Below are 27,248 nucleotides of genomic sequence, written 5' to 3'. Positions count from 1 at the left end.
TTTAGATTATTACTTTTAGAGTGAAAGCTTAAAGCTAAAAAAAATCTCATTGACTCCACAAGACCACCTTAACGACGTTCGTCCCGCCCCCGGAGCTCCGTTTGGTCTCTGTGATTGGCTGAGATCTCGTGGATGGAAGTGGCTGCAGAAATGCAAAACTTGTTGCTGGCTCCTCTGGACTCGTTGATCTCACACAGCGCCAAGCGGCAGAACGTAGTGCGTGAGTGAGTGGATCTGTGAATCGCTCCGGAGCGCGCTCAGACCAGACCAGACTACAGCACAACAGAGCACAGGCAGCGAGCCCAGCAGACCGTAGTGGCTGAACCGAGGGACGCGCACGTTTACAGCCGATCGGAGCGCACCGACCGGGGACTTAAAGCGCGGAGGCTTCTCCACCGAGCGCATGAGCGGCCGCGCGGTGAAGGATGCTGTCAAGCCGCTCCGTGGTTGTGGAGCACCGGGGAGTGCACACCGCACCGCTCCTGGTTCACTGACGCTGTTGTTGGAGACTCGTGTTTATGGACTTCCACATATAACCCCTTGGACTTTTGGTTTTCAAGCCTGCTGAAACAGTTAATTTTTCTTCCCCCCCTTTTTTAATATTATTATTATTTTTTTATTAAAGGACACCGGTGCGCAGAAATTTGTCAGAGACGCGCACACCGCTCCACACTGACTTTTCTTTCTGTTGTTATTTCCAGTATGGGACCTTACACAAAAAAATCAGTCTGGGACCTTTTATACCGGGCTGGAATAAGGAAGTAAACGAGGAAAAACTGTCATATTTTTGTTGATCTCCTCGAATTTTGTGCGCTCTTTTTATTTTCCCCCGAGCGATTTTTTTTCATCCAAAGAAAATTGCGCACAAAGAACAATAACTTGCAAAAGTCGCCGCTTTTGTGCAAGTTTTATTTTATTTTATTTTATTTTTTCTATCAAGAAAAACTAAAAGGAAAAGCAGACATTTTCGTCTATTAATGCGGGAACAGACAAGCAGTTTCCGTGCGTATTTGGCACCGTCTGTCCCCGCTCCACTCCGCGTCCTTGGAGAACTAAAAAAACAATCTCCCTTTTGATTCCCAGAAATGAGAACTTATTTGGTGAGTTATATCGTTTAACGTCTACTAAACATATTAATCATTAGTTTCATCAACATTGTGTATCATTTTTTTTCCCTTTTTGCTTTTGGGGACAGACGGAAAAATACAGAGTGTGCCGATGTCTGGCAAACTGGCCGTCATGTGGGATTGATTGCTGGGGAGTATGTTTGGGCTGGAGCAGTTTGGTTCTCAAATTAATAGCAGAAACCCTGGCCAGTCAGAGAGAAACATAAACCAACAGAGACTGAACATGGGCTCACATTATAAAAGCCCAGGCTTTCATGCTGGAGGCCCACCTGGATCCGTGGAATCCGGCATGGGGCCCATGAACGAGTCCCAAATGCTGGGGCTCAATATGAACATGAACGGTGAGCCTTACTCTGGGTTTCACCCTCGGGGACACCCAGACATGCATACAGGGGGCGGACTCCAACAGCAACAGCAAGGACCCATGCATGGATTTTTTAACAACCAGCAACCTCATCAAGGACATCCGCATGCCCATCAACCTCACCCCCACCAGCATCACCCTCATTTCGGTGGGAATTTTGGAGGCCCAGATCCAGGATCATCATGCCTACATGGAGGCAGGCTGATGGGCTACAACAGCAATGGCATGGGACCACAGCAGGGCTTTGGAGAGGGTTTTGACCCTCTTGCTGAGGGACAGGCAGGAGAAGGCTTTCCGCAGCAGCAGCCACAGCAGCAGAGGCCTGCTAACATACCTGAGTTTCAACATCATGGTCCCCCCAGCAGCAACCACCCTGTCCCTGCTCCCTGTCTTCCCCTGGACCAGTCACCTAACAGAGCAGCATCCTTCCACGGTCTTCCGTCTTCTTCATCTACATCATCTGAGCCTCACACGATGGAGCCTCGACGGATGCCCAACCAAGGAGCCGTGGAGGGGCTAGAGTACAACTTTCCAAGCGATCCACCATCTGGACATTTTGATGTACCTGTGTTTTCCCCATCAGAGACAGAATCTCAGCTACCACATTTTGGGCCAGGCCGGCCCGTTCCCAGTGGAAATTTTCCAGGGAGCGCTGGCATGCCTCGGACACCAGGCATGCAGGGCATTTCTAAGGGACACCAGCCGCCACCACAGCCCCAGCAACCTCAGCATGGAGTGTTTTTTGAGCGTTTTGGAAATGGCCGGAAGATGCCCGTGGGAATGGAGCCGGGGGTCAATGCAAGACATCCCCTCATGCAACCGCAACAACAGACTGGCTTAATAGCCAGACAGAACTCGTGCCCCCCTGGTCTCCCCCGACCCCCTCAGGCTGAGCCCGGCAACACTAACCCCAACATTCTGGACGGAGGGGTCATGATGCCTGGCCAACATAACCAGTTTGAATATCCCATTCACAGACTGGAAAATAGAGGTTTGCACCCCTATGGGGACCCCATGTTTAATATGCAACAGCCAGCTCCTCCTCCCTCCCAGCAGCCCCCAAATCAGAGGCTGCAACACTTTGACTCTCCTTACATGAACATGCCGAAAAGGCCCAGATTTGATTTTCCTAATTCACATGGTGGCGATGGTTGGTGTGGTAGTATGGATAACCACCTCTCTCCCTCAGCATATCCCGGCCTTCCTGGGGAGTTCACCCCACCCGTCAATGAAGGTTTTGCACCAGGTCCCCTACAACATCCAGGGCCCGAGCCACAGTCTCTGCAGCAGCGCCAAAACGCGGCCATGATGATAAAACAGATGGCTTCTCGCAACCAGCAGCAGAGGATGAGGCAGCCGAGTCTTCAGCAGCTAGGTCACCATGGCGACGTACCTCCTGTCCCAATGACTCATGGAGGTCCAGTTGGGAACATGCCTCAACCCAGCTTTGACAGGGAGAACAGTGGCAGAATGCCCAACATTGATGGACAAAATCCTCATGTAACTCAGGAGAACTCCTGGTTTCAGGGGTCCCACCCACCTGGAGAGATCATGTCACGGCGTATGGGTGGGGCTGGTAATGAGTCTGGGCCTAATGAGATGGGGCTGCAGCAGAATGGGGCTGGGATGATGTTCAGGCCAGGCATTGGTATGCAGGAGCCAATGAGAATAGCAGGAGATGGACATGTTCAGACCCTTCATTCTCCAGGCATGCACTCACAGTTTAGTGGAAACATGGGTAACCTCTCACAAATGCAGTCGCCAGGAGCTGGAGGAGGACATCCAAATGCTCCAGCAGAAAGGCGACCAGCTGATTTTCCTGCACCTCCAATGGGAGCACAGCCAACGTTTCCCTATGGGGGGGCTAACCGCCAGGGGCCGCCTCACAGTGCTCCCCAGGGGGTGAGCACCTCACCAGGGAGCTACCCTCCACAGTCTGAGTTCCCCTCAGGCCAGCGGTCGTCTGTTAGTAAGCTGGGAGCTCTGTCCCTTGGGAACTTCAGCAAAACCAGCTCTAAAGACAGTGTTTTCGGTCAGAGCTGTTTAGCGGCCCTGTCCACGGCCTGCCAGAACATGATCGCTAGCCTAGGGGCCCCCAATCTTAACGTAACATTCAACAAGAAGAACCAAAATGAGGGCAAGAGAAAACTAAGTCAGACAGAGCAGGACATTAATAGCAGCACATCTAATGGGACTGGAAGTGCTGGTCCTGAATATTTTCAGAGCAGTGCTTCCCAGAACAGCCAGATGCCTGGCACCGGGAATAGCAACTCTAAGCCTGTAAGTCAAAGCCAGACGGTGCAGGGGGAAGCCAGTGCCCTCTCCCCAAACTACAACATGGACGCTACCCCGTGCAGTGAGGGGAAGGCAACAACAGGGAGTGGGAGAGGGAGAGGGAGGAGAAAAAGAGACAGTGGACATGTGAGCCCTGGAATTTTTTTTTCCTCTGATAACGGTAACCCTGTTGTAAGTCCAGGCCAGCAGACCCCCTCGGCTGGCGTTGGGGAGAGGGGTGGGGGCACACCTCATGAAAAACACCTTCAATCACCCTCTTGGGGTAAAGGAGGTGACCTAATGTTGGGGGACCAGGCTGATCTTATGTCTTCTTTAGACAGTGGCATTCAAAGTGTTGCTGCCAAGTCTGACAGCAGCTCACCAAGAGTGGACTTCCCTGACGATGTCAGCACCCACTATGGCAACGAGGACGAGGTGTCATCCAGTTCAGATGCAGGAGGGACTTCTGCCAACAAGCCCAATCGCAGCCCTATGATCACAGGCTCACCCAAAATTCAGCGGAGTGATAACAGTTTATTAAATGGGCAAAAGCCTCTTGGCATAGGCATAAACAATCATACTACCTCAGCACCAGACAGCTATGGACTGAACTCTGGTGTGAGCACAGGGGCCAGCGGGGTGAGCCACCCGGGCACTCCTGGGGTGGAACAGGTACGCACCCCGTCCAGCACCTCGGGCCAGGAAGAAATCCACCCACTGGAGATCCTCCAGGCCCAGATTCAGCTGCAGCGGCAACAGTTCAGTATCTCAGAAGACCAGCCCCTGGCCATGAAGAACGGCAAAAAGAGCAGTGACTGTCCCTCGCAGAACGGAGACAATGAGCTGCCAGGCTGCAGCCCGGATGCAGGGAAGGGCTCAATGGGCACTATTGACCTTGACACCCTCATGGCAGAGCAGCACGCCACCTGGTACGTGCCCAGTGACAAGACCATGATGGATGGGTCAGAGGATGACAAGGCCATGGGACCCTGGGAAAAAAATAAAAGCCAAAACAGCAGTAAAGAAGGTAAATAACTCCTCATTTTTCTCCTTTAATCTCTAACATACAATTAGAGCGCTGATAAGTTTTCCTCTTAAAATTTGTGCTTTATTTATTTGACTTCGAACGTCATTTCAAAAGGTATCCTAATAGTTTTACTGTCCTGCTGAAACTGACATTACAGAAACTTTTGTCCATGTTGTGTGAGCAGCATGCATCCCTGGTTATCCCATTGTTATTTTGAAAACTTAGAGGGTTTATTTCAGATAAGTGAAAAAAAATTATGTTGTCAATTTTAATATTTTGTATAAAAATGTTGGTTTTTTTAATGTTAAAGTAAAAAAAAAAATCCATCTTAAACGGTACTTTCTTTGAAGCATTTATTGTTAATTGTAGCTTAAAGCCTCTTCAAAAAGAACAGCTGAAGAAAAGTAAACATTTCCTGTGGCTCTTTATCTCAGTTTTCAGGGTGAACAACTACATTGAGAAGATTAATAGCTTTCTGAGGATATGCGTTTGCGCAGCGGGGGGTTCCCTCGCCTGGTTACGTGTTTGTTTTTGTCATTATCATGGGATAATACCGGCCTGGTCAAAGTGGATAGATTTTTCGACAGGATATTCGGGATTAGTATCCTCGTTTAAAAAGAAAAAAAATCCGGTCATTCACTTTAGGATTTTGGAACTAATGCTAATTAAATGACAGATTTAAAAGCATTCTGTTAATAAACTGATATTTTAAATTTGCGTAACTTTGTCTCGGAGCGATTTTGTAACTCAGTTGTGATATGAATAATTCTCACTATGTTGTTTCTCGGACAAGGTAGAAAATAATTTTGACTAAAATGTGCTTTTTAAGCAAGAAGAGAAATACCATAAATTGAAGAGACGGGCTTGTTACCATTTTACATCTTTAGAGCGCAACGTCTTTATGACGTCTTGAAATCTAAATATATAAAAAAAAATGTTTTGTGTTCGAGAATGTGAGTTTTGTCCTTCTTTTGTAATAGTAATAATAATAATAATAATAATAATAATAATAATAATAATAATAATAATAATAATAATAATAATAATAGTAATAATTATTCTTATTTATTTATTTAATTGCAATAAATTCTCACTTTATTTTCATTAGTTGTCTTTTAAAAAAAATAGTTTTCAAAATTCCTTTTCGTCATTATAACTTCAGAATTTATCAGGCTAACTTTTCTACATTGTTAAGACCAAGTCTAAGACAGAGTCGATATTTCATTACATACGTTAACAGCGCCGTCTCGCTTCTGCAGCGTCTCTTTGTTCTGATCTGTGCGGGTGCAGAGCGCGACGGGGGCGCGCATGGCGCGGACTGTTTGCGTCCAGGCGCGTCGTTCGTGTGACACCGAGAAGAGGGTGTCGGGTTATACACAATAATACCTTTACACAGATGGAGCACATGTTTCATAGCGTAGCGTTGAATGGTGAAATCTTTTGTCTTCATACACTTTAACTGTGAATTGCTAAGGCTGCTGCGTGCATGCGTTCTATTAGGAATAATCAAAACTTTGACAAATTTCAATAAATATTTTCAATATTAATAAAGACATTTTTAAAAAAAGATTTAAATCCCCCCAAATAGAGAGTTAGGCTGTTTTATTTTCCCAATTATTAGTTTCATATTATGAACGCACAAAACTCATAAACTATTTAAAAGCATTGTAGTTTCTCCTCTCTTCTCTGCTCTACTCCTCCGCCCTCCCTGCTTGGACGCAAGGCATGCAGCTCTGGAGCGATCGATAGCTAGTTAGCACAAATCACAGCTCCTGACAGTTTCTCATTTGAGTGCCTCAGACAGCAAAGATGGAAAAAAAGAAGGAAAAAGGACGGAGGTGTATATATTTATTTTTTGGAGTGAAGGGGGGGGTGGTGGTTGGAGATTGAATCTGATGCGCATAGGCTCCACATTGGGAGCAAAACAACATCATCATTTAAAATAAGTCACATCCCACAGTGTAAGCTCCAAAATCAAGCATCCCACTGACTTATTTTCCCCCCGCCACACACACACACACACACACACGCACACACAAGCCCGCACACAAGCCCGCACACACACCCAGACACAAACACACACTAAAAAGGATCTGCTTTGACCACTAGTTTTAAGTCATCAATCTTGTAAACAAAAAATCCGCCATAGGCAAGAAAATGCCACTGACACAAATTTCAAATAAATCATAACAGTTCTTTAGTCAATTAGGTTTCAGTGAAATATTGCTTGATCAAAGAGAGACATAATTTTTAACAAGGAAGAAATTAGATCCTACAAAATATACATTTCTGGCCACTTTAATGGAAGCTTAGTAACATCTTAATAGTTTCTAACTATCTTTTAAAACAGCTTTTTAGAATTACAGCTGTCTTCTTAGCAGTTTTTATTCAAAATGTTTTTTTTTTAATAATAAACACGTTACTATTATTTTCTGAAAAAGTGAAATATATTGTAACAAATTTAATTGTTGTTAAAGTCCAAGCAAGAACTGATGAAAATGCTTGTGATGTTTTTGGGGGGCATTTTTCACTTTAATTTTTCAGCTGTAACATGCATATCATTTAATACACTGTATCTTTAAAAATGTTATTTTATTTTATTTTATTTTTATTCACTGTCTCCCCTCTGTCGTAGTGGAGACTCTCGAAGTGCAGTTTGCACAGACGAGCTGATGGCAGCGAGAGTTAAACCGGGTGAGGTTCAGGGATCAGGGGTCAGGGTTCAGGGTTCAGCTCGGTTCCTGTAGGGACTGTGTGTCGTCACAGTTTCCCTGAAAAAAAAAATCCCCCCCCAAAAAAATCATGAAACGTACAATAATTCTGTTTATTTTAGCGCTGTGGCCTGTCGGTGGTGGATCACGAGAGCAGCTCGCTTGGGAAACCAAACAAAAAGACAAAGTGCAGATATTCAATAACTTCCTGTGAATGTGTAAATGTGTCAACAGATAGCTGATAAAACTTTGCCCGTTCTTTCAGGAACTGTTCTCTCGGCGCGTCCCTCTCTGTGCTCCCTCTGCAGCCGTTCAAAGTGATGCGTGTGGCAGTGATATTCCCTTCTAGCCTTGTGTCTTTGCGACGTTGCGCTTCTCTGTGTTTCTTCGCAAGAACCTGGTATACTTAATCATCCCAGCGACTTCAGGTCCTCATCAACTGCCTGTCATTCACCCTCAGTTTGTATTTCTCCTTTTTCAAAAACTTTTTGTTTTTCACACCCTCCCTCTTCCTTTCTCATGTACATATCTTAGCCAGTGACTGACCGTACATGTGAAAACTCATGCACAGTCTTGATAACAGGCAACCAGCAGGCGTAGGAAGTGATTCAGTTATTTTTATTTTTACTTTTCACTTCTTTTTTTTTTCTTTTTCTTTTTTTCTTTTTTTTTTTGCCACAAGCTTGCGTAACTTTTTTTCATCTTCTCATCTCAGTTAAAAAAAAAACATTTCACAGTTGACCTTGTGGAAGAGTTTCACTTTTAGCTCTCCAACCAATCAGTCTTCACACAAGCTCTAATAATAATCAAATCTTTGTCACTCCGACTCTGACAGCGTTGAAACATGGAAAACTTGCATCCTATCGTGCTCACTAGAAAGCACAGAGTTGCAACAGAAGTAGAGGTTTATTGATATTCCACTGTGAAAAGAGAAATCTTGTGAGACTTACCTGTCTTTGACATTTTTAGCACGACAAAGGTCCCACAAGCAACAACAGTAATTTCTATTTCCCTTTTTTTTTTCTTTTTTTTTTTTCAAGAAAGAAGAAAGTGATTGGCATGTGCTAAAAACAGCTCCGGGCAGTTTATGTACTTTCCCTGTCGTTACAAGGTGTTTCATATTGACGTATGCAACAACAATTATCGCACTCATCTGAGATGACTTTTATTGGGTACTTTAAAAAAAGTCAAAGTAGGAAGCTGTTTCATTGTTTGAAACAAACAACACAAAAGAGGAATAAGCTGAAGTCAAAGCTTGTTCTGTTACAATCTCAATTCTAGAGATGCACCAATCACTTGAGATCAAAATTGATCTATTTTCCCCCGTTATTGGCTCTGGTCAGTAATCAGCAGATGAAATTTAGAATTTTCATTAAAGGCATCGAAGTTAAAAGCGTTCTTCATTTTAAGTTTTTTTTAAAACAAATAAGCCAACAACATGCACTTGGAAATGGTTGCACAAATTTGATGCATAAATGAGAAGATTCTTGTAGTTCTGTAAAGTTTCTGTTGGATTCCAACTCTGCAAAAGAACCCACTGCACATGTTTTCTTTTAATTTTGTTATAACCCATAAGAAATAACCAAAAAGATCAGAAAGAGTCCAAATCAGCATCAGCAGCTCAGAGCCCAAGCTAAATTGGAAATCAATGTCGGGGGGGGGGGGGGGGGGGAACCCGGGTTGGTGCATCTTTGATTAAAGCAATTGTAAATATCATCAAGTTATTAGGTTTGTTTTTTTTAAAACAAGAAATTGAATATCCTGTTGTCAGAGTTATATAAATAAACAACTCAAGAAGGTAGACTTCTGTATTTTCAGAAAAAGCTTAGGGTAGGTAGAATATTATTAATTTACAGCTTTGTTTGCATTTTATTTTTTTTTGTTTGGGTGTTGCGGTTGGCATGCACAGTGTGTAGCGAAAGGCTGGATGCTTGGTACCGCAGCTTGACAGTATGGATTCGTCATCTGCAGGCATAAAAGTTAGATTTATTTGGACTCGGTGTCAGGCTCCCAGCTACTGACTTCAGTATCAGGTGTCTGCATGGAAAGGTGCACATTTAATTCCATCGTGCTGGAAAAATGTAAGCGTATTTACTCAACTTTTAAAAAGATGGAAAACACGTCTGACTCGCCTTTAGTGTTTGGATTTTAAGATGGTCTTTGGAAGTGTTTTCTGCATCTATTTGCATGTTCCTTCGGGGGTTTTTTATATATGAGAAACTGAGCATTAGTGACAGTCAAAAGAAGTCTTGTTTGTGACTGCTACAAGAAGATGTCAACCCTTTAGCTTTGCTACAATTTAAAAAAAAAAAAATATTTGAAATAGAAGTTTCTTCTGCGTTTTGTTTTTTCCCCCAGAGGGAGGGTGCAGGGATAAAATTAAACTTGTCTGAGCACGTGATGCTTGTCTGGGCATCACCACGAATGCAGCTGGAAATGCAAACGAGTGTGGATCCAAACTTTAGATGGTGTCTAACGTCTGAATGTCCACCGTAGTGTAGAGTGTGGACAGGGGGCACTGAGCTCCTGAAAGGTGTCCCACGATCCTTAGCTGGCAGTGAAAGTAGTTCAGCTTTTAAACCCTGTGTGTGTGCGTGTGTGTGTGTGTGTGTGGGTATACTCTCAGTTTTTAGAGGTGTGAATGTTGTCACGCTGCCAGTAGCGGTTATGTTATTTGGCATACAGGTAGTCGTCAAGCACTGTTTAATTTGTATTGAGGAATTGACAAATGAGTTATGACACTGGGGCTGTTTCACCTGGGAGACAGAAGTAGAGACTGATGGAGTATGAGAGGAGCGAGAAATAAAGAAGGAAGGAAAAAACAAAGAAAGAAAGGACGAAAGCGACTGATTTTTGCTTGCTTTTTCTTGCTTTTTGCTCTGGAGATTAGTAGGTGGGTAATAGCTACCATTTGTACTTATGAAAGAACAAATTCAAACCATGCAATTTTTCTACCAATATTTTTGTGCTCCATTAGATTTTCTTTTTTTAGTTGTTGCTGCAAATGTACCTCACCAAACTTTCTGTGTTTAAACATGAATTAGAAAAAAATTAATTCCACTGTTTAAGTTGGTTCCTCTGTTCTAAGAATTGAAAAAAAGTTATTTTTTCCCTCACATACTTGCATACGACTGGTTTTAAAGTTAAACACTTTCAAGAGAAGGTGTGTTTCCTAAGCAGTAGGTAGTCCTCCCCCGTCTTTTGCTGCACACTGCCAGTAAGATGGCTTACGGAAACAGCTTCACTTTTGACTTGTTCACAAGAAAGCGAAAATTGGAAATATTTGCACTTAACAAAAATATGTAGACAGTTATAGAGTGGAAACCAAAAGCTTGCGACACATTAATATGGTCAGGCTTACTACTTTAAAACTAGTCTGTGAGCAAAAGCAGTTAACCCGACCATTAAACCAGCTTGTTAAAGCTTTGCTTTCTTCCCAAAGAGCAGAAAGGTAGAACAATCCATGCAATAAACTCTTAAAACTACTTCTAACTTTAGCAGTGTTTGTTTTAGAGTTTTGCTTTAGTCTCGGAACCGAAACCATAATAAATCTTACAGATGGAATTATAATAAGTATGTTGGCTTTATGAGTTTCACACCAATCTATGCATCATGCTTCCAAAAATACCTTGATTAAGCATCTTACATTTTCAAATTTTATAGGTTTTTTTTGTTTTTGTGATGTGGATCTTTTCCAATAATGTCTGTGCAATGAGTGAATTTTTCTCAAAGAAAAGATAAAAAAAAACAAAAAAAACCCAGCATGCCGCAGTGTGCAGAAACAAAATAGAGACAGCGAACTAGATCAATATGTCACTGGTTTGGATGACATGCTGGACAGGTCCTGGACATGGCTGTGAGTTATGTAGGAGGCACTAAATCACTTCCCATGTTCTGATTTGTGTCTGGTTTCCTAAGCACTTCTTGTGGCTGGAGGGGGATGTGTGTTTGTATGAGTTGTTAGTGGATGGTAGTGAGTGTGTTGCTGCTGGAGAGAAGGTAACAAATGCTGGGGGCAGTGCCTGTCGAGGCAAGTTTTTCCTTTTTTTTTTTTTGTTTCTTTTTCTTTTTTCCTTCTTCATGTTGCAGGGCAGAGAACAGAGAGGAAATTCAAACCAAAATAACCCCTGTGCCCTTGCCTGAGAAATGTCCCCCCCTCCCTCGTCGCTCCCTCCAGATATCCTCCCTGCTCTGAGGGAAAGGTCATGCTACGGCACTTGGGTGGAGTTAAAGGGGTTGTGGGGAGCCTCACATTAACCCCCCTCTGCTCCCCATCCCGTCCACCTCAGGGCATGGATAACCGGGACAATACCTCTGTCAGGCCATGTGGACCTCAATCGGGCCCTTAACCATACCTGCAAATTAAGGGCTTTATTAGATTTGCTAATGTGAGTTAGATTTTTATTTTTTTTTTGCAATAATCTGAATTGTCAGTGCAGGCGACAACATATACAATAAATTCCAGGCAAGGAAATTTCCACTAGCTACATCCTGTTGCAGGTTAAACAAACCTTTCCCCATCCTCCTTTTTTCTAGGATCAGATTTTTTTTGTTTTCCTCTTGGTGGTTTTGAACGGCTGTTTTGTGCTGAGTCCTCACGCAGAACCACAGCTCTAGTTGTTATGCGAAAGGAATCTGACCTGATGTCACACACTGTCACAGGAGTGAAGGCCTTTGGGTGTTTTTGTCAGGGAGCGCAGCAATCTGATTGGTCTGGTTTGTGTTCAGAGGGGACGGGGTCGCGCCCCGGAGAGCCCGAGGTTAAAGGTGAAGTGTCGTCATGGAAGTGATGGGGATAGAAGGAGGACGCAGGCCCGCCTGCTGCATGGGACTCCAGGCCCTGGGAAATCATTGTCACAGAGGAAACTCAAAACTTTCCAGCAGACACTCTGTTTCCTTCTGCTCTTATTTTAATTTAGCTTCTTTTATTGTTTCTCTGGAATGGAAATGAGCCTGGATTAGATTTTGCCATCATTACAACTTGAGTAAAAATCACCACAATCTAAAACCACACCATGTTCCCGTTGGGGGTTTTTTTGTTTTGTTTTTTTTTGTTTGTTTTAAACATAAAAATTTAAAAACATATCGAATAAGATATAATTTCATGAAACAAAACTGAAGTTGTCCACATGAGCTTTACCAAGAGAAGACTGCTTTTGTTAGGTCAGCTTCCTCTTACGGGTCAGATTACACTTGGTGCAGTACTTTATAATTTACCAAAAATGTGACATAATGTTTTAATCCAGACATTGCAGATTAAAATTAGCCTCTGTGGCTAAATCTGGCACATTGCATGGAAGACCTCAATGATGCCCCTTTTAAATAAATTAATTTATTCATACAGCTGCTGAAATAATTAATATTTCCTGTTTTGGTTTGGATGAATAGAAAATGAAAAAAAAAAAAGAACAAATATCTAAAATCTATCAGTATAACAAGCTGACAGTGGCTTGTTAATTATTCAGGCTATCTGCTCTGGTAGCTTGAAATCTGCAGCTGAACGGACATGCTGTAGCTTCAGCTTCAAAAAAGTGTCTCCATAAGAGAGTGACGGGCGATTTTCCTTCAGTTTCCCCTTCACAGCTGTCCATGGTTGAAAAATATGTCCAATCATTCAATTTTGTTTTTCTAGAAAGAAAGGGAATGGATTTATTGACCTACATTGACTCAGCTGGCTGTGCAACAAGTGGGAGAGGGACAGCACTCCTTACAGTCGCAGAAATCATTTTCTCTGCTTCCTCATTAAAATATCTTTCCCTAAAGCATCTGCAAATCAAAAAGTAACTGTTGTAAAACAAGAATTTTTCACAACTTTGCACAGATTGGAGATACAACAAATTTCATTATTTGTTGTTTCTTTTGTACTTCACACATAGTTGCAGAAGAAACTGCATTTACTCCATTACTTCATTTAGAATCTCGTTAAAAAGACTTCCAGCTCTAGGAAATAGTAGCTGATGATGAAAACATAACTTTGGGAACACCTTGATACATACCATTGCCCCCCTCTAACATCACGAGCCATTGATACTTCTTTGTCTCCCTTAAATATTATCAAAGTCCCTTTTGAATGTGCTGCTGCTTTTTAAGATTAATCTGAAGAAGTAATTGTACTTCTTAACAGTTAATATGGAGCTGGCAGGAAAACGGTCTCTGAGCAGCCTTTGTTTACCTTCCTGTGCTGCGGTTTGACATGTAAACCCGTGTCAGGCCGTCAGCTCCCAGACACATTGGTGTCATCCAGACAACCGGAGCTGCGCGCTGCGCTCCCTGCCTTCATGGCATTCAAGCTCCACTCATCTCTGTAAATCGTTTCTGGCTGTGTCTGTGAAAACGGCTTCACAACCGTGCTGCTGCTGCTGCTGTTGCTGTGTGTGTGTGTGCGTGTGTGTGTGTGTGTGTATGTATGAGCATCATCACCAGGCACCAAATAAAAATATACTGCTCTTGGGGTGAGAGATATGGCCATATAAATGCATCACTTTGAATTCGGTATTTATTTAACACATGTCTTTGGTAATCCTTTGTGGCTGTAATGTGGTTAAGGATATTAAGGTGTATTTGTGGCTGAGCGTAGCTGCCTGCACTGTTACCATTGCCCCTCTTTTTATTAGGCATTTTCTCTCTCGCTGGTTGGATCTAAGCACTCGTTTCCCTCAGATGAATGGGCCATTATTGAGATATTACCGTGGATATGAATTCTGCGTCAGTCAATGAACAACCGTAGCCAGATAGACTTTATTGAAGAAAATTCCTGCTTGTAAAATGTCATGGTGATTTGGGATTTAGACTTGTGTGATTTTTCAAATTTCACACTGCCATCTCCACCTTCGAACAAATCTACCGGCATGGCTAATTTAAGTGTGGCGTGTTGATCGTTTTTCTTTTTTTTCTCATCTTGTATTTCAGAAAAAAAAAGAAAGAAAAAAAAGGAAGATACCCTTTGAATCCTCCTGTAGGCCCTTTAATGTTGAGTTATAGTTAGTTTTTTTTCTTTAATGGTCAGGTTTTAACACTCATTGTTTCTTTAAAATGAGCACTATAATTCAGTTTATTTATTTCAAACTAAATTACAACAAATCGCATCTAAAGGCAGTTTACAACAATTCATTATTGCAGCAACTTTCCACTTGCATAAAAAGTAGTCAAATGTTAATTTAGCTACAAGCAGTATGATATTACTCTAATTATAGTGCAGTAATCAAAGTCAGAGGGTCATATAATTGGTGAAAGCTTTGTCTGGGTGAGGAAGCCCTTCAGATTGCAACAAGGCAGGTTACAGTGACCATATTTCATGTATTGCAGCCATGGGCCTCAATGCTGGTAGCTGGCCCATGTACGTTCACAGTGTCAAGAAATAAAAAGGTTTCGGCTTGTGGTCAGCTGGTTGAAACAAGGTCACAGTCCTTTTACAGCAAAAACAAATTTGATTTCAACATGTTTTGAGATGTTTAATTCATGGGCTGTCGTGGTTTGGAAACTAAAGGAATATAACACACAGCTCTTATTAAGGTGTCACAGTTTTAAAGCCTCAGCCTGATACTACATGTGGTATTTTGTTAAAAACTGACTGGAGGCCTTTTTAACCAACATGCCAGCTAATATCAGTTTGTGTTAAATGTCTCTATGTGTCCTAAGATGTTTTTACCAAATATGATTATCATTTTAACAGCTATAAATTATGTCTCAATGTTTTACCAGCAATAATAATAATGACAATAAGATTATGTTTACCTCTGTTTTAAGTGTTTTTGTTAATAACATGATGCTATTCTTCTCTTAAACTCAAGGTTACCATATCGACCCATGCCTAAATTTCTTATTCATGAAGACAAAAATGGATGCCTTGAACATGAATACTGTTTATTCTAATGATAGCTATGAGTAAGAGTGTGTGATCACAAAAGATCGTGATCATATCTGATATTTTCAGCCATGTGCAGTTTTTTCTTCTGTGTATTTTCCACCGCTGTCCTTTGCTTTGTAGCTGAGTAACGTGTGTAGCTGTGCTTGTACGTGTGCGCTGCTGTATGCATGTCCTTGCTTTCTGGCCTGTGTGCATTTGCGCGCGCGCACGGGTGTGCGTGTGCATGCATGCGAAGCAGCAGCTGAAGGCTGGTGTGAGTATGGCAGCACTTGGTTGGTTGGTGTGCTCTGTGTTTTTGGCTGTGTGTGTTGTCAGTTTGCTGTGTGTCAGCAGTGAGCCAGGGGAACGCTTGGCTGCCTATTCAGGCCGGTGCGGACCCTGCTGTGCCCAGCTAGCATGAGCTGCTGGCGGGTGCTTGAGGGCACTGCGCTGGGAAGAGGGAGTGTGAGGGGATGTGGGGGTGGGACTGGCAGGGGGTGGGTGTGGGGGATCAGCCATGCTGAGGTGTATGACTGTACCCTCTGGCAAATGTGAGATCTTGTCACAGCCACCACCAACACCGCTCTGAAATCCTCATCTCTCTCCTTGCTCACCGAACCAGCAGCGACAACTGCTCGCCCCCCTCCTCTTTACCCCCGCCGTACATACAGTACACTTCCATCAGGCACCTGGATTGGGGTTGGGAGATGGAGAGAAATCTTCCAGGGAGCAGAGGTGATAGGTCCAGATGAAACGGAGAACAACGGGAGGCTTGGCTGCCTGACCTTTCACCAAATCCCCCCACTTTTCCGTTCCACTGGTCGCAGCCCAGACTGGCTGGGGGGCACGCCTGCCTGTCTGCCTCTGCTGGCCTCCCCGCATTTTGGTCTTGCCATCTTTTTTGCTTGCTTTTATCCCCATCTCTTTTGAGTCCAATTGTATGACTGCTGCCACAAGAAGTATCAAGAGTGAGCAAATAAAGCAAGGATAAAAAAAATAAAAATAAAAACAGATTAGCTGAAAAAGGAAAAACGTAATCTTGCAGATAATACAGGCATGCATGAAGGTTTTCTGCAACAGTTCCCACTTCCCTCAGGTGAGCATCACCCTGACTGGAGTGTTGTGATCTTGAGCCGCTCTGCGCCCAAACTGTCGTCTATCACAGCCTCGCCCCCCTCCGCCCTGCTGTCTCTGACACATGTAACTCAGCTTGTCAGAGCTGTTTTCCACCTACCTCCGCTCTCACACACCAACGTGTCCCTGAACCTCAAAGCTTTACGTCTTCACGCGGTTGATCTGGTTTGTTTCAACCATCCACACGGAGCAGGGCGACGGAGCATTTTGTGTGGTGAGGAGATGGGAGATTAATCGGACTGATGTAAGCCAACGATCGCTAACATCTTCACACACGGCTTTCTCTGTGCTGAGGGCTTGCTTGGAGGCAAAACCCAAAAGCAAACGATGCTGCATTAGTGGCACACAACACATAGCCCCACCACTCCCTCTGCTCTGGTTTTTTTTGTATTGTGTCCTGATTTAGTCTATTAAAACTGTACTTATTTTTACTTTTTCTTCACAGATAGATGTGGTGAGGTGTGATGCTGCACTCATAAGAAGTTCACACTTCTCTTCATCTTTTCTTTAGCAATTTATTCCTTCACATGGCACATAAGTTTTTTTATGTCCACATTTGAATCATGCCTCTTTGGAGTCCACATTTACTCTGTCTGCTTTTATAGATACAAACATATGCATTTTTATTAGAGATGTACCGATCAGACATTTCTGTGGACAATTTCCAATTTGTAAAGGTCTGACCTGCCCATAAGGATTTTTTTTCAAAGAAGTGTAAATAATCAAAAAGTACATCTAGTACTTTTTTTGCATAAATTGTGAATTTATTTATTCATTCTTAAAGAAGTCCAGCTTCACCTCACTATTTTTTATGTTTTTTCACTCTTCTTCTGAAATGTAGAAGTATTTAAAAAGTACACATTTTCTCTACGTCATTTTAAGACAAATAACCACATTTACATTGTAATTTACTTTCTACTACCAGTATTTTATAATTTACTTTTATGAGTCCGGTTGTAGAATTATTTATTTGCGTGACACTCCACAGAGTCAAACCGCCTATCTGACTCTGTGAATGAACAATCATTGAATCTTTTAGCACCAGAGAGGCGTGTGGTTAGGAAAGAGAGAGAGAGAGAGCAGTATGTATTACGCAGCTCTGCAGCTCAATAGAATTTCTCTGCAATTTTATGACAAAGACAAAATGATAAAATAATCAATGTTTTAAACTGTTGTTAGTGTCTTATGTTGACAATTGTCCCAGATACAAACCCTGACTTTCTCTGAGGATTTCCTGTAAAGCTGTGATATTTCCAAAACATTTCTAACATGTCCTAATCCAATGTGTTAGATGACGGATTGGAATTAGAAATAGCAATTTCTCTGCAATAGGTTCAACAATTATTTTATTTTTATTTTTGCTGAAGTCTACCTTCCTATTTAAACAAAGCATCCTGAATGAACACTTTGGAAAATTCTGCTTCCTTTTAAATGGCTTCATACGTCCTCTTTGCTTACAACTGTCTTCTTAAGCCCTTCATTGATATTTAAAATACAGCTAAAGTGACTCTTCCTCCCTCAGTGACAAATTCAACACTGAAGGGTTGTGACCTGTTGGTGCTTAGGAATGGTGCCTTCACAGATCAGATTTTTCCTGACCTGCTGATCACAAATCAGGGCCACTCGAGGGTAAAATCAGCCAGTTCCAGCCACCAGCCGATTTCTTGGTGGACCTCCAGGTTTTTCCACATAATGTTTAATCAACCTATGTATGGATTTTTCCTCAACCATTTAATAGGAGACTTCACACTTTGCTGACACAAGGTCGATACCGTGTCATGGTCATTATGCCCATAAATTGGGCCAAGCAGGATAAAAAGGTCAGTCTCCTTTGGTGCCCTTTGACCCAGTGATGGGAGATGATGCAGGAGTTTTCCAGAGTTGCATGTTTAAATTTTTCTGTGAGTGGGCGTGTCCGTGTGCCTGCTTTCACGTATTTTTATCAGGCAGTGAGGAGGTGGACTGTGAGAAGAAGATTTGCTTACAGGCTCCACTTTTGGTCTTATTGATGAAAGATGGGAGAGGGGAGGAGGGGGGATTAAATTGTGTTGAATTAATTTCGCAGTGCAGACTGAGAGTGGGATGTGAAAATGACACTGGTTTCATTAAATGTGTATATTTTAAATGATTCATCTGTATCAGAGAATGCCAGCTGCTTGGAATTGTTGAAGCCTTAATTAACCTCCTCCTTCCTGTGCTTCTGTTCAGAATCCGAGCTCTCCCAGAGTAAGACCGGAGCTGTGGCCCCAGGAGCCGGAGGGGGAGGAGGGGGAGGAGGCGGGAGCAGCGGCGGGAACCACCTGCAGTGCCTGTCCGTCCACTGCACAGACGAGCTGGGGGACAGCAAGGGCCGAGGGGGGCCCGTCTCCTCTTGGCGCTCCATCCACTCTGACATCTCGAACCGATTTGGGACGTTCGTGGCAGCTCTGACTTGAGCATCAAAACAGACTTGGACGAAAAAGGATACAAAACCAGAAAAAAAACAAAAACAAAAAAAAACTGAAGGACAACCTCAGAGACAAAAAAAAAAAGAAAAAAGAAAGGATGACGATGATATGTCAGTGAGATAGCTGTGTGCGGCTCTTGCCTGTTCAGGGACAGAGACATTTGTGCTCATAAACGCAAAAACACAAACGCAAGTTACACCCACACTCACACACAGAATCAAATGCCATTATTTTTTTTCCTTTTTAACACAGTCATGCATTAATATTCTGCTGGACAATAAAACGTGGGGCCGACTCGCCGATTCCCCACATCTGGAAAACCTCAAATCCATTTTTTTTCTTTCCCCTTTGATTTCATTGTTGAAGAGAAATAAAGACATGTTTAAGGAGGAGAAGAGAAAAGCAGAAGAACAGAGGAACAGATGTCAGTTGTCATTGGCTTTGATTGTATACCCGTGTTTAAGTATCGGTGATGTGACCTCGGCTTTATTGCTTATTGCAGTTTGCCTGCTCTTACCTCAGTTATGGCTGCACCTCTAAAGTTGACCTGATTCTTCTGGGTGGTGACATGTTTGACACATGGTGGGCTAATTTCTCCGATAAGACCCGCCGGTTCACTTGGCAAAGCCAAACTCTAATAAACGGACCCAGAGGAGGGCTAGAAGAGGGACAGTTATGCATGAATGTACCTCAGCATTTTTTTGGTGGGGGAGGGGCAGCGAACTCAGATTTTTTTGGCTTTGTCAAAGCATTTTTGAACCGTTATCAGTCATTGAACTCATATTTCTCTTTCAGTCAATTTGCTGAGAAAGTGTTTTTTCTCTCTCTCTCTCTCTCTCTCTCTTCTCCGCTGCACATCTTGTGAGCTCAACCACTTGTATACAATTCAGCCAATGGGAACTAGAAACAACAGAGGAGGTCAAGGGGTTTGTTTGATAAGGGAACTGAAAAATAATAATAAAAAAAAGATTATTGGTATTGCACATGTATAATAAGAGAACATTTTGCTGTGTGTTAGGCAATCTTGTAACCTTTAAATAAAAGCTTCTGTTGAATTTGAATTTCTTGAACAATAGATGGAGGACTGTGACGGCAATTTACAAACAGGTTTTTTGTTATTGTTTTCCTTTTTTTAATAATATGTAAAGTGCAGTCGTCTGTTTTCCTGCATATTGTATATATCTGTATATGTTTTATTGAGTAACTAAATAACAATAAATATGATGTTAAAGGTGGCATTTCTGTCTCTTAAGTGTTTTGAAAGTCTGCTGTTCGGTTTGTTAATTAGCTAGCTTGTACCCCCATTTCGTACTTATGTGTTACTATTTCTTCCATCCTGCTTCCATTTTGTGCCTGTAAACACATAGTGTTCCTACCATGTATGAGATCCAGTGGCTCTCCAAAGTCAGTGCACTCCCGTTAAAATTCTAGATTTTTTGTGATCTGTTTTGAGAAAAAATAGATATCAATAATTTTCAAACCTTCACTTCCCTTTAACTAATACTTTGCTGAAGCACCTTCTTTCTGGTCAGAAGTCTGTCAATGGGCTACTTCTTGACTTGGCAGTATTTGCCTACTTTCTGACTCAAAAGTTCTCTTGGACTGTGAGGAGATCTAAAGGTCATAACCTGATAAGACCATTCCAAAACTTTAATTTTTCTATGAGGACATCGTTCTTTTGTTGTTCTGGTTTTTGTTGCTTGAGAATGAGAAAATGTCTGGAATATTCTTTATCCTGAGTAAAGTAGGGATAGCTTATGTTAGCTGCGAACTCAAGAGTGAATGTATAAGTTATATGATAAGCTACTTCAACAAAATATTAGTTAAATGGTGTGCAGACCTTTGCAATGAAGTTGTGCATTTTTTCCTCACATTTTTTCCTTTTATACATTTCTAGAAGTGAAAGTATTTTTCAGTCAATTTTTTTCTACATCACAGGACCTGGGATTATAACTGAGATGTGCTATTTTAATTCAATTTTTTTTTTATCTTAAAACTGCAGGAGACAGCACCATTTTGCAACTAAAAAACTCTGGTATGAAACAACCAAAACAGTGAAGATAAGACTGACATACTTTAGAAGGATGAAAAACCCGTAATAAAAATCGGTATTTTGTGAAAAAACCCAAATATGCTGTCCCACACAGCATATTTTTTTTTATTTAAAAATGGATAGTTTATGCATTTCCAGATAAGATTCTATAAAGTTATTATCAACACTAGTTCCTTCCACATCAGAGTGGGCTTGTAGAACACTGATTAAATCCTTAGAGAGGAACGGAGGCCAATAGCTACTAGGAAAGATTCCCTGTTTAAGCAAATTTTAGCAATTTAAAACAATTCCAACTAAAAGTGTTAATACCACCAGGATACAATGCAACATTCAAAGATATTAATTGTCAAACCTTTCACTCTCAGGGTATTTCCTTAGCTGAACAACATCTCTGTTTCTCATTGAAGATATTTCACTGGGACATGTATCAGCTGCAGATGGCGCAGCAAAGATGATGTGGCACAAATTACATCTTGTGTTAAAGTTTAAATGTTTTTCTCCACTCTGGGTGATCTGATGATACCGTCTATAGAGTGAACTAGCATAGCTTAAATGCAGCTGCTCTCATGATTTGGCTTAATAAACAAGGGAAAGAAACATAGGGACAGGTAGAAACTGCTATTATGTTGTAGTATGTAAAAATCCTTCTTTTTTGTTTGAATGCTACTAGAAAGCTAATATTAGCAAAAACAAAGTCACATATGACTTTTTATTAGCCTTCCATTGCTCTTGAGATATTCAACAAACTCACTGATGTAACATCTGTCATATACAGATAATTAAACTATCACAGATAAGAACTTTACAGAACATCTGTTCAAAAAATCCACATAATCAATTTAAAGTATCTTTAACAGTGTACAATTTTCTGAACAGAGCTTCAGGACCATCAATCTCAACATTAGATTTCAAATGATAAGACATGACAGAAAAACGTTGTGGACTATTGCACAACACCTGACAAGCATGTAGGAACTTGAATAATTTTAAAACCCAGAGGAGAAACATGAGAAATACCTGAAAATAATATGGCGTCTAGATTCATTTTTACAAAGAAAAAAATATACTAGATCACTTTATATCTGCTTGCAATTTCCAGTATGGCTTTAAAAAAAGACAATCAGAAAAATGCAACCATATAAACAAAATCAAACCAAAACTGCAATATTTAGCAATTTCATATTCTTATTTCACTACCTCTAACACCGTCTTACTTCTACTGCCTTCTAACACACTCTAAACACACACACACACGCACACACACACCTCCCCTCTTTCTGCTCCCCAGACCCTCTTTGGCTCACGTGCTCTTTATTGGCCATCTGCATGGATGCTTAATGGTAATCAATAACTCCCCAGTGTGCCAGCTCTGAGGTGGAGACGTCAATGCAACCTAACAGGGCTGTGGTGCTCAGCCCTGCATCAGCGCTGTCTAGGATACACACACACTCAGAAGCTCCCTGCAGGACCCTGTCTGTGTTATTCAGGTGTGTTTATGCTTGCTGCTGTACTCGGCGCCTTGCTGTGTAGGATTGCATGGCCTGTTGTGAGCACAATGCACAGGGAGCTGCAGCTTTAGCAAACAGCAGAGACTGGTTATACTGCAGACTGGCATGTCACTTGGGAGTGTCTCTTTCAGGAAGGGGGATTAGAGAGAAAGTGGAAAATTGTTAGGGGCATAAATGCTGATTATGAGTGCTCTGTGCAAATAAAGCAGACGATTTTAGCAGAATTCTCTGAGAACTATCACTAAATGGTGATACCACTTAGAGAATTTCTACTTGCTAAAGTAAGAATATGGCTACAGTTTTCACATGTTATAGGAAGAAATGTTAATAGGTTTTTTATTGGTATTGCATTTGATACGTCAACAAAAGGTGGTGCATAATTATAAAATGGAATGACAAGGTAACATGATTTTCAACATTGTTTTATAAATACAATTCTGGACAGTGTGCCATTGTATTTGGTCCCCATTTTCTAGTGTCCATATAGCTAAAGCTCATTTAGAGGTGAAAGACTGTGTCTTTGAACAGCTGACTCTTTACTGGATTTTGGTCTGGACTCTTACTGGTCCTCTCTAAGTGCTCTCGTCAATCCAGTCAACCACAGCTCTGCCTCTGTTTAGCTTTGTTCTCACCCTAATAATCTTTAGTGAAGTTTCAGATTTCTTCACTGAAATCTTGAATCTTTTTTCAGCTACAGCTTTTGGCTTCATCCTTCTTCTCATCAACTCTGAAAAGCATTTCTGTCTCTTCTATAGAAATGTTTCCTCACAGCATGAAGCTGACACCACTGTGTCTCACAGGTAATGCTATTGGCATTATTATAGTTTAAATGACCAAAGTTGTTATGTTATTCTTCATCATACTATTGGAGGTTACACATGGCAATATCTTGGTAGGTTTGCAGTTCTACCATATTCTGTTTTTATATATTGGGTGTGATACTCTCTTATTCAAAGTCTGGAAGGTTGTTTGTGAATTTAACTGCATTCTATTAAGGGGTATTGCAGAAAAAGGGGACTCAATACAAATATCACACTGTTGAGTTTTACTTGTAAATGTTTTTAAAACTATGCATAATTTTACTTTCCTTTCACTTCACAAATGTGCATTACTTCTGTCTTGGCCATAGTTTCTAAAAGTCTGAACCTTTTTTCTTAAACTTTTGTTTTGTCACTTGGTCAACAGTCCTTACCGGTTGGTGGCGGTAATGCTCACTTAACTTTTTTTTTTTTTTTTGTCAACCCCCAATAAATTTCAAGAAGAAGAAGGAGAGAAAGCGGAAAAGGATAGAAAGAGAGAAAGAGAGAAAGAGGGAGAGAGAGAGAGAGGGAGAGGGAGAGGGGTTGGGGGGAGTAAGGTGGGAAAGAAGAAGACGGAAGAAAAGAAGAAGAAGTGCCGGAAGTGATCCGCGGCATCTTTGTTGGCAAGGGCAATGCATAACCGGACCCAAGACTTCAATACCAACAAAAAGAAAATGTGGACACACAATCTTGACCAATATGCAAGAGAAAGATACTTGAACAAAATTACTACTCTCGGAATCGACCGGAATGAGACGGAGAAGGAAAATATGTCAGACGAAGACTGAGTCCACATGGAGGAGCTTCGCGGCCTGCAATCTATGTTTAACCAGTGTTTAAACAGATGTTTAAGGTATGAATTCTTCGCCTGCATAACACGTTTCTGGTGACTAGCAGAGTAAGTACATTTAGTACACATTGGTTACATCCTTGTCTTAGCTAGTTCGGCAGTAAGTATTGCAGTAAATATCACTGATATTCATCCTGGTATTATACAGAGTTGGGTAGGGTACTAAAAATTGTAATTGAGTAATAGTTGTAATGTACTTATATTGTTTGTAAGTTAGATATCAACAAGACTAGAGCTAGTTCTAAGCTAGTGGCTTTTTATTGTTGTCATCAAACCATAGCAACTGCCTACCAAGATGGCTGTTAGTTACAAAGTTCACTGAAGTGTGACATCTCACGAGAACTATGTAATCGATAAAATCCAAATAAATTACATTACTACTAATATGTCAAAATGTGTGAGAGTATGAAAGCATTTTTGTATGCCTAGTATAGCTTGTGCATTTTTAAGGTTTGTAGTACACATTGTCACAGCATCATATTTCAGTTGCTCAATGGAACAGCCTGTTGTTAGAAGGATATACTGTACCACAACACAACCAGTTTTCCACTGATAACACTGGTCTGACTGGTATATTGCAAAAATGCTGCCTTGAAAGTACTGCATCGATATGAGAGTATGTGTTTGAGGAGTGATTTGATGGATTACATAGATAATACAGACGCTTTGAGTGCTGGAATGTTGTTGCCTTTGTCCTTCATATTTGTTCCTTCATGCTGCCAAGTTTTCTTCAAGAGAGTTACCTCAATTTGTGCCAGGGAATTCCTTGTGCTGTTCGTCTACCTGCCCGTCTGGTTTGGCTGACCTCTTAAAGCGAAGCCTTGGCTGGCTTACATGACAGTAAAATTATTTTAATGCATAATACTGAAAGCTGTGATGACTAGCTCGCCACAGCTTGTGTCAGACAAGCTGCAGTGTGTGCCCTTCTTTCCCAAACGTGCTTGGTGTTCGACTAAATTCCACGCAGGGCATAGCGACAGGAACCTTGAGATACTGGCTCCAGTCAAGATGTATGATGCTGGATGCCGTCCTTCAATGGACTCCTCTGCAGGGCAGCCATATTGGGAGGGCGAACAGTGTGTGGTCGCCTGAGAACTTGCGTGTTTCCCAGCCAACGTCCATCTAAAGAATAACAATTTCACTAGCCATGAAGACTGTCCATGGAGCCTTGGGGGCTGTGGCTAGAAAGCTCGGCCAAACACTCTCCACTCATGCAGCTTTCTATGTACTCCTATAAATACATCTCCTATTTGTATAGAGGCGATACGCATCTTTGGGAAAATACCACAATGTTGACACAGGAACACCCTCATCACCCCTACCTCACCCCCATTTGGGTCCTTCTCCCCATGCTACCAAGACTCTTTCTACCCCTTGCTGAACCTTTAAATGCCTGAGAGAAAAACTGAGGGAGAAAAAGAAAGAGATAGAGAGAAGGAAAAGGGAGGCATGGAAGGAGATTGGGAGTAAAAGAAGTGTCTTTTAGAGGCCTCCACGGTCTTTAAGCCACTATGGTATCCACCAGAGCCCTCACATACACTCAACCTTTAAAGGCCTTTTGTCCTGTAAAGAGGGTGTTTGGCTAAATTGGGGGTGCTTGTGGACTGGCGGGTGGGATTGGGCTGGGTTCAGTTTATTTGGCTCCCACGTCTCCATCACTGGAATGGTGAACAATTTTTTTGTAAAGCAAGGGTATTGAGAGGTGGGACATGGAGGGGCGAAAGGGGGATCCTTGTTTCTTCTTCAAAAAAATTTTTTGAAGGGGGGGAGGGTTGGAAATCTTCCAAACAGTGCCTTTTTGCTTTTAAAGAAAGCTCCACTTGTGTAAATGTGCTCTTTGTCCCTTGGCCTATTGTTTGAATAGCATTGTGAACTTTTTTGTGGGAAGCTCACAGGGGCTTGGGGGACTGGGGTGGTGGGGGTGGGCAAAGAGGGACCAAGGGGGGGCTAGGCCTGAATGACTCGGACCTAAGACAACATAGCAGTCGAAGAGGCCAAGGTATGATACACCCCCAGCTTTACAGAAAAACATATGACTTCAAATAAGCTTAAAAATACATCTAAACAAAATGATTCTTTGAATTAAGTCAAGACTTGTCTTGCAAAGTTCAAACGGTGCTTAAAAATCTGATCTCAAATGTAAAGGCAAATCTAAAACAGACCCCAGCAAAGCCTTTCATTCTGAGAACCAAACCCATTGTGGCAACCGCTTTGCTCATAGAAACAATATGAAAACAGCCCAGCTCCCGCCCCCTGTAAAGGGATTTCTTAATAGAGCTGAATGTCTGGAGTCCCTCACTTCAGCCAATTCATGACTTCCATCTGTCTCTGCTCTCAAAATATGCCGGCAGGTGGAAGGGAAGGATAATGCATTTGCATTTTGGGACCATTTAGTTCACTTTTACAGACTCCTAGGGTCTGTAAAAGACCCTTGGAGTCTTTTACAGTTTTTACCTGTGTTGTAAAAAAGAGAAAACATTTCCTGTGAGCTCCACATCCTTTGTAGAAAAGACATTGTCTGGTATAAGATTCTCATGGTATAATAACCTTCAGTAAAAACTGTAGAAAACCAGAAAAGCCAAGAGTTTCTAGTGCCGATGAAACTATACAATAAATTTATTTTAGAGTTATGGGTCATATTATCTGTAATATTTATTTAAAGTTAGTTTGATTTTCACTCATAAACTTTTGCAAAAATAGAAATACCTGCTTCATTTAGTAATAGTTTTCCAGAGTTTTAACCAAAGTTACCAGTATGAAGATGTGATTATAGGACACCTCAGTTGTGTTGAGGTGTTTTATTTTTCTCAGGTGGACTGCATGATGTTGGAGATGGTTTTGGAGTAGATGTATTAAATTCAATAAACCTAAAAGTGGACTTGTTTTAAATCCAATTAGGATAGTCTGGTCAAGATAAGGTAAGGGTCAGAAGATCCTCTGATTCATTCTAGGATGCACTGCCTTCCAGGTTTTGTTCGCCATTGCTCCTAGTAAATCTCTATCTCAGCTGTGCTCCAGGCTGTGAGCATTTCCATAGTCTGCTCAGCTGGTAGGATACTCAAGTCTCTTTGGAGGTCTCCTCTCCCGTAATCACAAGATATCCCGTG

At 41.8% G+C, this 27,248-nt stretch overlaps 1 protein-coding gene and 1 long non-coding RNA gene across 2 annotated transcripts in view; both read left to right on the top strand.

Moving 5' to 3' along the window:
• The first annotated feature begins 171 nt into the window (after positions 1 to 171).
• On the top strand, positions 172 to 20,168 carry mn1b (meningioma 1b). Its single transcript, XM_044110935.1, has 3 exons — positions 172 to 1,100; positions 1,196 to 4,792; positions 18,692 to 20,168. The coding sequence occupies exons 2-3, from the start codon at positions 1,264 to 1,266 to the stop codon at positions 18,916 to 18,918; spliced, it is 3,756 nt and encodes a 1,251-aa protein (XP_043966870.1). The 5' UTR covers positions 172 to 1,100; positions 1,196 to 1,263; the 3' UTR covers positions 18,919 to 20,168.
• A 3,701-nt stretch (positions 20,169 to 23,869) lies between these two features.
• LOC122827948 overlaps positions 23,870 to 27,248 on the top strand; it is a 67,767-nt gene continuing 64,388 nt past the window's right edge. Inside the window, exon 1 of the long non-coding RNA XR_006370138.1 lies at positions 23,870 to 24,144. This is a non-coding gene — a long non-coding RNA (uncharacterized LOC122827948). The remainder of the gene's footprint in view (positions 24,145 to 27,248) is intronic.

This window comes from Gambusia affinis, linkage group LG03, assembly GCF_019740435.1.
Source record: "Gambusia affinis linkage group LG03, SWU_Gaff_1.0, whole genome shotgun sequence".
Classification (NCBI taxonomy): Eukaryota; Metazoa; Chordata; class Actinopteri; order Cyprinodontiformes; family Poeciliidae; genus Gambusia; species Gambusia affinis.
Note: the sequence above shows the minus strand (reverse complement) of the source record. Positions and strands in the feature narration are given on the sequence as shown.